Here is a 12,920-nt window from a genome sequence, read left to right on the forward strand (position 1 = left end):
ACACAAGCAGTAAAACACTGCAGGTTTGTCAGTGTGTGCGTCTCACTTCCTGGACTTGGCTGATGGCTGGATGTGAATGACGTCTGAACGCCCCCACAATGTGTCAGCATAGTGCCCCAACACACCCACCCACATAAGCAGGGCACTAATGTGTCTCATGTATGCATTTAAACAGATGAGCGCATGCATGGTGGAACAGCCTGTATTCTTTGGTAACTGATTGGGTTGATGCTGATCAGCTAAATGCAGTGAATAAAGAGTGTCTCACAATCACAACTAAGTATCTGGCACATTTTATTTCACTGATCACAGCATCAATCAGAAAGTTTTGAAATGGCGATGCATTGAGAACATGAAAGAAGTCTTTTGCAGGGAATTTTTACTCCAAATCTGAAAAAGCTGCGATGGTATGAAAAAATCTAATTCAAAAGAAAAAGTAGAAACGCCTTGATCCGTTTTTACATTTCATTCCACAAACAGTTGGGACAGTAAACCTTTTCCCACTTTGTAATGTTTCCATTCCTTCTCCCAACCCTTAAAAGACGTAATGACAGTGAGGATACGAGGTGATGAAGAGTTTTAGGTGTTATTTTGTCCAATTCTTCCTGCAAACACGTGTTAAGGTGTGCAACAGTTCGGGGTGGTGGTTGTTTCAGAATTCTCATACACTCTCCTGTCCAGTACTGTACGGGTTTACTTTTTATGGACAATAAATAATTGTCAACAGTTGTGTTGCTGAATGCACCAAATGTTTTTTGTGTGAATGATGAGATCAATTTTGCGTTTCAGTGTAAGATGCTATTTCGGAGGATTTGAGATGTGAAAATGTACTTTTTGGTGGGTTGATTTTTCTCAGTTACTAAGAATGCTGCATAACTTCTGGTAGAGCAGCAGACACTGTGCCTTTGTCTGATGTTCATCTCAGTAATACAACATTGGGGGTGAAATGAGCCCTAATGGTGAAATTAAATGAGTAGAGCTACACCAGTCGGCTTGGTCTAGGCTTGGTGTGTTGCATGTCCAGTCGGTGTGTGCACCCCGTCCCTACTGTCAGACACAGTCAGGGTGTTTTTTTAGCTTGCAGAATCGCCCCTGTGGCTGTTGGTGAAGGAGCTAACTCTGATCAGCTGCTCAGCGTAGCAAATAAGTGCAATATGGGAGGCAGCAGTGACAATAGAGAGCTAAAGGCTAACTTAACATGTCAAGCACAATCTCTACCGGTTTCTCATTTCCCCAAAACAAGCAAGACTTTGACAACATGTTGAGTAAAGAAACTGAGAACCAGCTGATGATCATGACTCAGCAGAGACAAGTTGTGTCTCACACAAAAACGCAAAGCCCACCCTTTTTATTTTTCAAATCTGCAGTCTTCAGATTTCTCTTCTTGTATAATGCATGTGTCATTGCCCCCTTCGGCACCAGTGAGTTATGGCCTCTTGAACAGGAGCAGATTGTTCATCCTGGCTGGTAGCTGCAAGTCTTCTTTGCTTTGTGCTCATGTGTTGTTTAGTTTGTCAGATGCCAACTCCAGGAGACCCAGCAGGTTTGCATATCAGTTTGGTGTGCAGGAGCCCTAACAGGTCTGAAACTGAGGCCAAACAAATTTGCCTTAGCTATGTTCAACACTGGTAGTTCAAAGTTTAATTCAAATTCTTCTTAAACTGGTGTGACAGCATGGCAAAGGCAACTAAGAAGCTTGACAAAAGAAAAATAAAACATTGTAAGTTGGTCTATTCAGTTGTGGCGTGTGAACCTACATCCCCATGGTGGTCACTGATGTCACTAGTTAACAATTACTGGTTAGTACTGGCTTATGGAAGGGTGAGTGAAGGGATGTAGGCAGGAGGACAAGACAGAGCGAAGAAAAATGATGAATGAAGAGAAAAGAGAACATAGCAGGACGATGGAGTGGAGAGCAACAGAAAATGAAAAAAAAAAAACAGAGACAAGAGACTGCGAGCAACTGTTGGTCGCTAGGCGCCTGCCGGTCACTATGGTAACATGTGGCGCCATGCTGAGCTCCCGCTGACATCACACCTGTTGAAGCAAAAATGTGCGTGTGTGTGTGTGCGTGTGTGTGTGTGTGCGTGCACTATGTCACTTCTGGCATACTGGGTGCCCATAAGGGAGTCTGTGACATCAGCAGTGAAAGGTGAGTGTAGATCTCTGTGTTCATACACACACACACACTAACAAAAGCTTCCTTTTCCACAAAGAAAGAGAACGAGTGTAATGACATAAAATACCATTTTATCACCTTAACATTTTTACTCGTCTCAAGAAAACTAACACATGTTCTACTTTCTTTTACACCAGTTGAAACTGAAACAAAAGCAACAGAGAAAACAATAACCAAGAGAAAGAGAAAAGCTGAGAGAAGTTAAAAAAATGAATGTAGATTTGTTTTGGCAAGTCCCACGTCACTAAGTCCCATCTGTGGATAAATAAAGCTTGACTGGGATTTGAACTGGAGCATCACAGGTCAGTTACCTTCTACTACTGCATGGTGTGTGTGTGTGTGTGTGTGTGTGTGTGTGTGTGTGTGTGTGTGCCCGGGTAAATTCCTCTTGTCACCTGATTATTTCATGTCCATTCTCATGGCTGAGCTCTTTGTAAAAAAAAAAAAATGTTACACTACATGGAAGCACACACATACACACCTGCAGTAATATAATCAGTAATATAATCAGTGCTTGTGTAATCTTTGCCTTTAAACCTGATCCGTTGCAGGGATCCAGTTTAAATAGTCACTTTCTCATTAGACACAGTATCTTTTCACCATGAACCTGCACAGTTTATTCAAAAGTCTCACAATTATAAAGTAGAATGACTTCACTTCAACATATAGAATAATTTACTAAATAGGGGGTGGGAAACATACGCAGTACATATGGTGCATTTGTGTTGTTGAAGTAGTGTGAGCAAGCGACTAGCTGAGGTTGAAAAGATGCTTCCTGATGTCCAGAGATTCCACTCCTCAGCACAAACACAGAAAGCACACCCGCAGAGGAAGAGAGGCCTGCCAGAACCCCCACCACACACACACACACACACACACACACGCAGGTCCCGTTTCATTTCTACCTTCAGCCTTCATTTGAATGCGACAGTGTGAAGTTCAATGCTGCACCCTGCTGGCCAACAGAACGAAAAAAAAAAAAGATTTTCCCCCAAAGACTGCACTAGATGGTTAAACAGCCAACCGTTAGTGAAAATAACATATGTTCACTCTTGTGGCACTTGTTTCTGCTTAATGGTCTCCAAATACAGACAGTGTGGGTACGAGCAATGTTCAGCTTTGCTCAAATTCTTCCCATAATGAATTCACAGTATTTAAATTATGCAAAAGCTAACCGGGAGGTGCAATTGTAAATATTACTGTGAAATAACACCAGTACATTTAGAAAACTAAAGCAGATCCAACACCCTGTCAGTACCATGAGTTCAATTGAGAAATACTGCACATTTGAAACTTTTTAAGAAGATCACACAACAAAATGTTAAAATGAAGTTTTATTACAAAATGCACTCAGTCCGATGTCAGGTAAAGGACCAGGGAAGATGGCAGCCAATACCTCTACAGGGAAAGCACAGGTGGACTCTGACATTCTGAACTCTTTTCCCATTCCATCAATCCAAAGGAGGTTTGGTGATGCTGAGCTCATTCTTCAGGATGATGATGCACCTCTCCTCAGAGCAAAGAGGGTTAAAACCTTTCTTCAGGAAAGACCTATTGGCTCAGTGACATGGCCAGCAAATAGTCTGAATCTGACAAATGACAAGGCTCCATCCTGCAGAGCTCATCTGTCGACTGCTGTACAAGAAAGTTGGAACCTGACCGATGAAGAATGTCGTTTTCCATTAGTGAAGTCCTCATAGAATTCAAGCTGACAGAAAAGACAGAGGAGCTGGAACTAAGGACTAATTAGACTTTTTTATTTTTATTTTATGATTTCATAATTTTTTCTTTGTGTGGTTCATCTGGAGAATATGCAAAACTTTACAGTTTATAAAATTCTAATTTAGATATGTTTTTAAAAAAAACTGACTGGTCTGTTTTGATAGGACACCAAAGAGGACCTGGATATGAGGAAGGTGTGGAGTGAAGTTTGGCTCACCAGGGATGTGGTAGAATTTTATAACAACTGAAAAAGGATTTTTTCCACTACTTATACAACTGTATATAACATAGACTGTAACCAATCCACATGAAGGAGATTCTTTGACAGTCTCGTAAATTATAGGGCCTTTACCATCAGCTGGATTTATGCACAATGATTTGACAACTTGTTTCTCCTTATCACAACAATCTATGGCCTCAAGTTACCAGATCTAAAAGCGCTTTCCATGAATGCCACATTATGAAAACTGGAAAAGAGACGAAAAGTCTTTACGCTCAGAGCCCTGAGCATCAGCTGTTTTCTGATGCCTGGACTCCCATAGACTACCCACCTCTGTCGTGTTCTGTGATGCAACGTGTCAAGAGGAACATGCAGATTTCTGTGTAAGCCTTTAATGCATCAGCTGTGGTTAAGAAACTGATATCAAAATTTATGGAAGCACTTTTACAGCGCACTGGCTATAAATGTCCATTTTCTGTATAGTGATTTAGAAATATTTACTCTGTTTGATCTCCAGCAACGTACAGCTCCTTAAAAATGAAGATCAACTCAGCTGTTCTGACAGCCTGAAAAAGGGAAAGGGTCCTGCTGCTGATGTAAGACTGGATCACACCGGAGTGATGGAGTATAGCTAATAGGGCAGAGGTATTCAAGCTTTAAAGTGGAAAATAAAACTTAATGGAGGTGGGGGGGGGGGTTGGAAGTTCAGGTTCAGAATCTGAGCACAGCTGCAGTTCTTCGGATAAGGTCAAAGGAATCCAAGCTAAAACACAAGGTTCAAAGTGAGCTTAGTGACATGAAATTATCAAAATGATCCTTTAACCCAGCGTTAATAAAGGAACCATCTTCAGGAGTAAAGCTTCTTCACATTTTGTTTCTTTGGGTCTCAGTATTTGCTGTGGTACACCTCATACCTGTTGGTATGAGGCACAGTGGAAGACTTCAGTGTCACTGAATCTGAAACTGTAAATTTGAATTTATTAGATCTGGGTTTTGTTGTACTTTTAAGGACATATTCTGGCAGAATGTTCTTTATTCTGTACTGAAAGTTAGTATGTTGGTAGAATGTTGGTAGATGTTGTTAGAATGTTGAGTTTTCAGGGCAGTATGTCTCAATGTACTATTATGTAAGAAAAAATACAAAGAGAAAGCTGCCCACAAACTGTTTAACAATTTGTATTATACCAACGTGTGATATCGTCATACTGAAACTGACTTAACTGCTTCTGTCCCAGCTTAAGACTCGCTGATCTAAAATGAACCATCTCTCCTCTTGTCCCCGAACACTGACAAGCATTAGAGCTGACACTGTTTACATATTAACAGGCTACAGTGGAGTGAACAGCCGGCAGGATCTTACAACTCAAACACACATCCTGCTGCACCGCTGGCTATAATTACTGAGGTGACACCTGTTGCTCAAGCTGCTCCACTCTCATTACATTTCAACATCTGGAGTCTGGAGCAGCAGGGACAGCCTGACTATTGTGCGATGTTTACTGCTGTATCTCACACACACACACACACACACACATACACACACCTGTTGACAGCTCCTGTGGGGCCAAATAATTCAGATGATAGGCCAGAGACTGATGCTCATTGCAGCATTCAGCTACACTAGTGGAGCAGCATTCTGAGACAGTCACTTTTTCTTTGCCTTGCTCGGAGTGATTATATTTGCATTTTTCTCCTGCAAAAATAAAAGTGTGCGTATGCCTGTGGTGCATCTCTGGTAGTTCACTCAAGCTACATGCAGGGGCACTGATCGATTCAACCATCGGCGTTTTGGTGTCCTTGTCCATGAGAGGAGGTGAAAGAGATGGACATTAAAACACTAAAGCTCACGAGTGAGATGAGAGCACAGGACCTGTGCACGAAACTCCATTTTCTATAGCCGTTCAATCCAACTCAGGGTCGCTGAGGGGCAGGAGCCTATCCCAGCTGTCATTGGGTGAGAGGCAGGGTACATCCTGGACAGCCAGTCCATCATAGGGTCACACAGAGACAAAGGGGACAAACAACCGTGCACGCTCACACTCACAACTCGAATCAATTTACAATAATTAACCCAACAAGCTTCCTCTTGCTGTGAGGTGACGAGTTAAGAACTACACCACCGGTGCACGAAACACATCACTGTATGTTACTGGTGCTGGGTGCAATTATTAATGAAAAACAGTAGAGGGCCCTCCATTTACACAGAACCAGCAGCTACATTGAACTGAGCTATTTTTTATGCTCAACAGCACTTCAACAATGACAAAGTCAGTAAATGGGATCACATTAAATAGAAAATAGACATTTCAATACCCCTGATATCAATCTATATCCCTGCAATACAGACAGCAGCCAATCACATTGCTGTGGTTATGTCACTGCTATTCTTTATCTTACATACCTACAGTGGTGCGCTGGCTGAAATATGTCATGTCATGAAATTATATCGGTGTTAAAATTAAATGATTATGTGTTAGGTATAAGTAATGCTCAGTGATGCAAATAAGAATCACAAAACAAAGCATGTAGTGTCATAAATTATAGGGACTTTACTGTATTTTCCAAAGATAACAATAAAATACAGTATTAATGTCAAAAGTAGAAGAACAAGTAAAAGGAGAAGTAGAAGAAGAACAAAAACAAGCACTCATAAGCTAATCACACTTGTTGGTTCATTATTAGACAAATGGTCAAGCTGGCAGAAATTCCAGCAAAACAAGTTGGTGCTGAACAGTTTGGGGCTAAGATTTAACTTGCACAGTAACAGAGAAAACCAAGTTTTAATGAAGAGTTTGATGCCTTTTCTCGTCTTCCACATGGATAACAAAGACTTTCCCCACTTTGCTTACATTCTGTTTTATCCTGTTATGTGTCCTGTATCTAATCTCATTATTATCTGCCTCAGAGTGCCCCCCCCCCACACACACACACACCCCACACACTTGTTATGATCACCACCAACAGAACAGAGAGGAAAGCGAGGGGATGTTCATATGAATCCACTCGTGCGTTGAAATGCTGTGCCTGTCCACATGCTGTCCTCAGACGTACAGTAAGGGATTGTTATTGTGACGATAGACTGCTATTGTAACGTTTATTTTCCTTTTCTGTTGCTGTCCAACAACAGAATGATCACAAAAACCACTGAAGCAGTGAGTCCTTCTTTGCTCACTAGAGTGCTTTTAGTATCACAATGTTTTCCACTTATGTTCAACATTTCAGCAGTGGTGCTGAGTGTGATTCAGGCTGCTTCATGGGGCATAAACCATTGCTCTTTCTTTTAATGGAGCGTACATGCTACAGCTGAGGCGTAAAATAACACTGTAATGACTGCTCTGAATTGTCTCATTATTCTGGATTTTCTCCATTCTTGACATCAGACTTTTATTAATTTAACAAAGCTGCCAACCTACGACCAGTGGCACCTCTTAATGTGAGCACCGCTGTCTGACTGGTACTTTCAGGAGTTTTTTTTACTCCATTACAGATGCTTTACAGGGATTGTTTTAAATAGTGGAATGATGGTTTGACTGAAGTAAAAATCTGACCTTTTTTGTACTACAGGACACTGACTTGCAAGGCAAGACTTCATTACTGAGCGTTTGGAAATATCACAGTCAGCTACATGAGAAAGGAAGAGACGTGATGAGGTGGATCATTTCCGTACAAACTGATAAAACCTGAAGAGCAAAAACTCCAACTGTCGCCCAATTCAGTGGTTAAAAATAAAACCTTAAATTTGAAGGTAATGAATGATTACCATATACCAAAACACCTTATCTGCAGTTGCTTGCTTATCAGCTGCTGAGGCTTAACACTTACTGCGACACTTGGCACAGCGACCCTTTTCGTATTCCAGCAGGTCGAGGGTCCGGCTTCGCTCAGTGACTGACCGCCTCTGTCCGCTCTCCCTCAGCCGAGCGGCCTCCTCTTTAGCGTACACCCCAAGTTCCTGGGTGTAACGCCCATACATCTGGAGAGAAACAAAGTGGCACATTTATCCTTCAAAGCACAGGCCTATCCAACAAGCAGAGCCCAACATATAATCACTGTATTTATTAATGTAAAGTGGAGAAAAAGAGACCTGAAGCCCAAAAATAGGCTTCCAGTTGTGATGTAAACAGGCATATTGAACATCATAAGCTTTTTGCTCAAACAGTGATCCAAAATGGTCTTCCTGATTTTATGTATGCTCAAAAGCTACCAGACTCAGTCTTAGCAGTATGCACAGGAATATTATGGACTTTAAACTGGCCAAATCTCAACATTAACTCAGACTCAAGCATGATATCCACACATAACACACACAAATACACAAACACACACACACACAGAGGAGATGTCAAGTCAGCAGTACAAAAGACAGGAAGCAGAGTTTTGTTAACCACTCATGCAGCAGCTCCACCTCCGATAAAGCTCTTGGATGGCGGACAGGAACAGAGGCACTAATGATTTCCTCTTGGCCTCCGATCATAACAAGGTTCTAAACTAATCCAACAGGTCAATCAGGGCCATCGAGGCTGAGAGAGTTGTTGGTGGGGAAACACTTTGCTCCATTTATAACAACAGTAACTACACAATAATACAACATTTATGGATCTGAAATCCTTTTTATTCATTTCCTTTCACTGGTGTAAAGACGAAAAAAAGGAAAATTGTTCATCATCCTGAATTCAAACCAAAATATTTGAGATTTTTCAGAGCTGATCCAATGCTCAGATAATGTTGCTCCCAACATGCTTGGAGCACATACATTCCAGGTCTTACCTTACCAGGTCATTAAAATCCAGAGACCTGCTTCTGTGTGTGATTGACTGTAGTCATGTTGAACAGAACCTACCATAGAATCCACCTGCAGCTTTCAGATAGAAAACCATAGATGTGTTTTCAGCTGCAGGGTTTTACTGCAATGTGTTCTCATTTTAAAAGTTTAAGTCACAAGTTTTAAATTCAGTTTTACTGCTTTGATGATGGTTGGGTTGATGGAGTTCATGGCTGTAACGGCACTATCAAATAGCTAATTGCTATATTAGTCACATTGTTGATAGAAAGTTTAATAATAATAATAACGACCAAATAAGACCAAAAGTCACAAAAACTGTAAATATCTTAACTAAAATGCATAAATTTTAATGTTTATCCTACTATCACCTGTTGAAAAATCATTCGGATTTATCTTCTGAACGCTATGAATGTTTGAATGAATAATTCAAAGGAATAAATAGAGGGAAACTCTTTTAATGTTTTCTTAAGACTAATTTGTTTTTCACAACTCATCCTAAAAGGCATCTGATCCGTTTTCTCGGGACAACAATGAAAAAAGGAACGCACACTTTCTATTTCACAATAACGGCGCTTCCCTCCTGACTTTATCAGCTACTTTTATTTTCGTGCTCAGGTGTTCATTTCTTAGATTTCCATGTATATCAGAATGAACCAGACGCAGGAGGCAGGTGGATGTTTCTTGGAATACGAATGCTACCACCTGACAGAAGAAACCGTTTAGATGACATACAGGTATGCACACACACACACACACACACACACACACACACACACACATCCGCCCACCCACACACATACACACAGCTGAGCTTCAAAAACACGGTCTGCTATGATGAAAAAGGCCTGCTGGCTATTTTCAGCGACACACATGCACACACAAACCCGCACTGTAAAGTTTGTATAAACAGCAAAGGCCATTTAGTTTTGTTTCTTTGGGGTCAGCGATCAGAGCAGGTTGACTGACAGCAGCACAGGATTTCAAATTGCAAAACTGTCAGTCGAAACAGGAGATCAAGGACATTTATGCAGTTCAATAAAGGCAATTCAAATGACAGGGCTAAAGGGTTAGAGTCATACTTCAGAGGAGCTAAAATCAAACTGTGTGAAATTGTGTTTGGTAGAATCTTATTGCACCCATTTGTAAAAAGGGGGGCATATTTCCCAGCACTGCAATCACATCTCGTGCAAGTCCTGTCCATATTAAGCATGCTTAGTATTATGCTTGTCATTAAGTTCAATGAAATTCCAGCAGTCTCGATCGCTGGTGTTAAAGCTAATATCAGTAGCCATACTGTATTCGATTAGGCATTGGACAGTCAACAGTGTGTCATTGTCTGCAAGCCTGGAAACAATATGGGGAAATGCTTTTACCTTTACTAAATTGTTGTTTTTAAAAGGTTAAGCTTATTTACATTCAAACCCACTCTGTAATACCAGATCTGACTTGTTCAAAAAGATTAATAGACTGAAAAGCAAAATGTAAAGGTTCCACATGGGAGTAGAGAAGGAATGACCTCAAACAGTGGGCAATGGAGGAAAAATCAAGGGAAACATTTGGGGAGTGATTTGGGGTTTCTGGCATCAAATACCAACCACTGTTCACCCAAGATGCCATTCTGCATGGCATTCTCAGCCACATCCATGATCGTCAATCCTAAGTTTTAACTAAATAAGGAGACTTCAAAAGCAACGGAAACTTGAAGAACCCAAAAACAAGAGGGCAGAAATAGGCTTCCTCAGATGCACCCCCATTGAAACTTGCATCTAACCAGAGGAAGAAAACAAACAGACCCATCCAGAACAAAGGCATTATTGCTTGAAAGCCTGTCATTATGTTGAGCATAGTCGAAAAAGGGTGCTTTGGCTGAGCCTGTCTGCCCGCCTTGGTTAATTGATCCCAGATGAATGGGTCGTCTTGCACTCACTGTCCATGCCATAGGGGCAATGGAGAGGGCACGGGTGGCAAATTGTGCCCGTTGAATGTCAAGTTCGGTAGAGATCAATGGAGAACTCCGTTCATCTTGCTCCTTCTCACTCAAGCCTGCATCTATTAAATACTTTCATTTTGCAAAAGAAAAAGCAGAGAATCCAAAAAAAAACAAAAAAAAAACCACCCAGATCTAAAACAAAACATTAGGTTTGCAATTGTCCTGAACAGAAGTCCCCAGAAGAAAAGAGCAATGAACCAAACAGGAACAGGGAGGGTGACGCCAACAAGGGTCTGCAACGTCCAAAGGGAAACATGTAGAGTTCATACACTCAGGGAACTGAGGTAAGGTAAGGTAAGGCAGGTGTGTGACAGTCAGTGAAACAAAACCAGGTCGAGTAAGACAGATGGGAAGGAAACGACAGCTGAAAGATGGCTGAAAATCTAAATCTAAAATGATATAACTTCCCTTTTTATTATTTCTGATTATTTCTTCAATTAATTTATTTAAAAAAAAAAAAAATTATCAGCAATTCAGATCTGCCTTTTTAATAACTACAGATCACATTTTTCAGGACAAATGTCAGCCAATAAAGGTGGACACTCAACCAATCAGATCACCCTTAGAAGGCAAGCCTAACCGGAGATGTGATGAGGAGACAATTAAACGGAAGCAAGAGCGTTCCAAAAACAAACAACACAAGAAAAAGCAACTTAACAAAGCCAGAAGATCTTAACAAAAGCTAATCCAACAATAGCAGAAGGCAACCAAATTTCAAAGACAAGTAGTAAAGGCGACTAAATTACACGGCATGGAAATTCAAAGAATGAGATGGGCAATAAAACAGAGAACACAACAAACCCAAAAGACAAGATTAACTCTGAAACAAGGACACAGCATAACAGGCCTACGAGACCATGACATCTAGATATAAAATGGTATAAGTAACTGGGAAGAGACAAGAGTTAATTCTGAAGCTAGATACCTTGAAAATGGCTATTTGCTGCCAGCCCACAAATCCTGTCTGCTTCACAGCCTCAAAAGTACAGAGGTGAATCTCTTTTCCTGCAGTCACAGCATCATCTATATTTTTGCTTCCAACAGACACTACCATAGTTTATAGCCCCTACAGTTCCCCCTGTGACCAGGGCAGATATTCACGGCTCCTGTTCTCTGCAATCATTTGACAAGATTCTGTAATTTATCTAATCCCACAGAAAAGCATTTAATACTGCGGTCTTGATGCAAGTTTTGACACCGTCCATTAATCTAGCCATAATCAACTAATCTAAACCCTTCTACATTGTGTAACATTGACGGATAAAGCACGGAGCGATCAGGTCAGGTAACAAACTCCAAACTACCAAAGAACCTGTATTACCTGTCTGTATTACAAACCATCGATTCATGTTAAGACTGTGTCACCGCTGCAGTGCGTTAAACACGGACAGAGACAAGTCCAAGCTGATCACAAGTTCTAATCTGACAATAGCAACACTCACTGAACTGGTTGTACTGTGGAATTCAAAGCTGGACATGTCAGCAGATCTAACCGGAGAAATGTTGATGATCGCCTGAAAACCAAGTTCTCCACAACAGATGACTCCAGTGGCACGGCAGCAAAAACAAAGTTTAATGTAAAATTAAACTTGAGACATCTATAACTTCATGTAATTCATCACAGCAGCTCGTAGGACAAGTTGCTGTTGAATATAAATGCACGTTTTTCCTAGAGTTGGGTCTGATCCCATCCATTATCCATTATCCCATCCATATCAGGCCCAGATACTGACATCGTGCAGGATTAATAATTAGTTATCCATCAGTTAAATCAGTTTTTTTAGTTTAAACATTCTGTTCAGATGAAGGTGGAGCTTGCTACCATGAACCTGCTGCCAGAGACAGACATCCTGCTACAGAGTGAGCAGTCTACAAGCTTTTAAGTGTAGAAACAGAGAAACCCTGCTGTGTGTGTGTAAGGTGAATGTGCCGAGGTGGAAGTTGTGTTTGTAACAGCAGAGGAGGAAACTGTGTGCAGCGGACACTCTCTGATGCTTTCCAGAGGAGTGATGAACTTCAGCAGAGT

General features: G+C 41.0%; 1 protein-coding gene across 5 annotated transcripts in view; it reads right to left on the bottom strand.

Moving 5' to 3' along the window:
* Positions 1 to 12,920, bottom strand: part of LOC140314696 (chloride channel protein 2-like) — a 125,571-nt gene that overhangs the window by 81,605 nt on the left and 31,046 nt on the right. For all 5 annotated transcript variants that reach the window (XM_072393038.1, XM_072393037.1, XM_072393040.1 and 2 more), the window contains exon 2: positions 7,944 to 8,094. In XM_072393038.1, coding sequence (XP_072249139.1) covers positions 7,944 to 8,094 — 151 coding nt within the window. The remainder of the gene's footprint in view (positions 1 to 7,943; positions 8,095 to 12,920) is intronic.

Source organism: Leuresthes tenuis, unplaced genomic scaffold (assembly GCF_036924035.1).
Source record: "Leuresthes tenuis unplaced genomic scaffold, fLeuTen1.0.hap1 SCAF_9, whole genome shotgun sequence".
NCBI classification, from domain to species: Eukaryota; Metazoa; Chordata; class Actinopteri; order Atheriniformes; family Atherinopsidae; genus Leuresthes; species Leuresthes tenuis.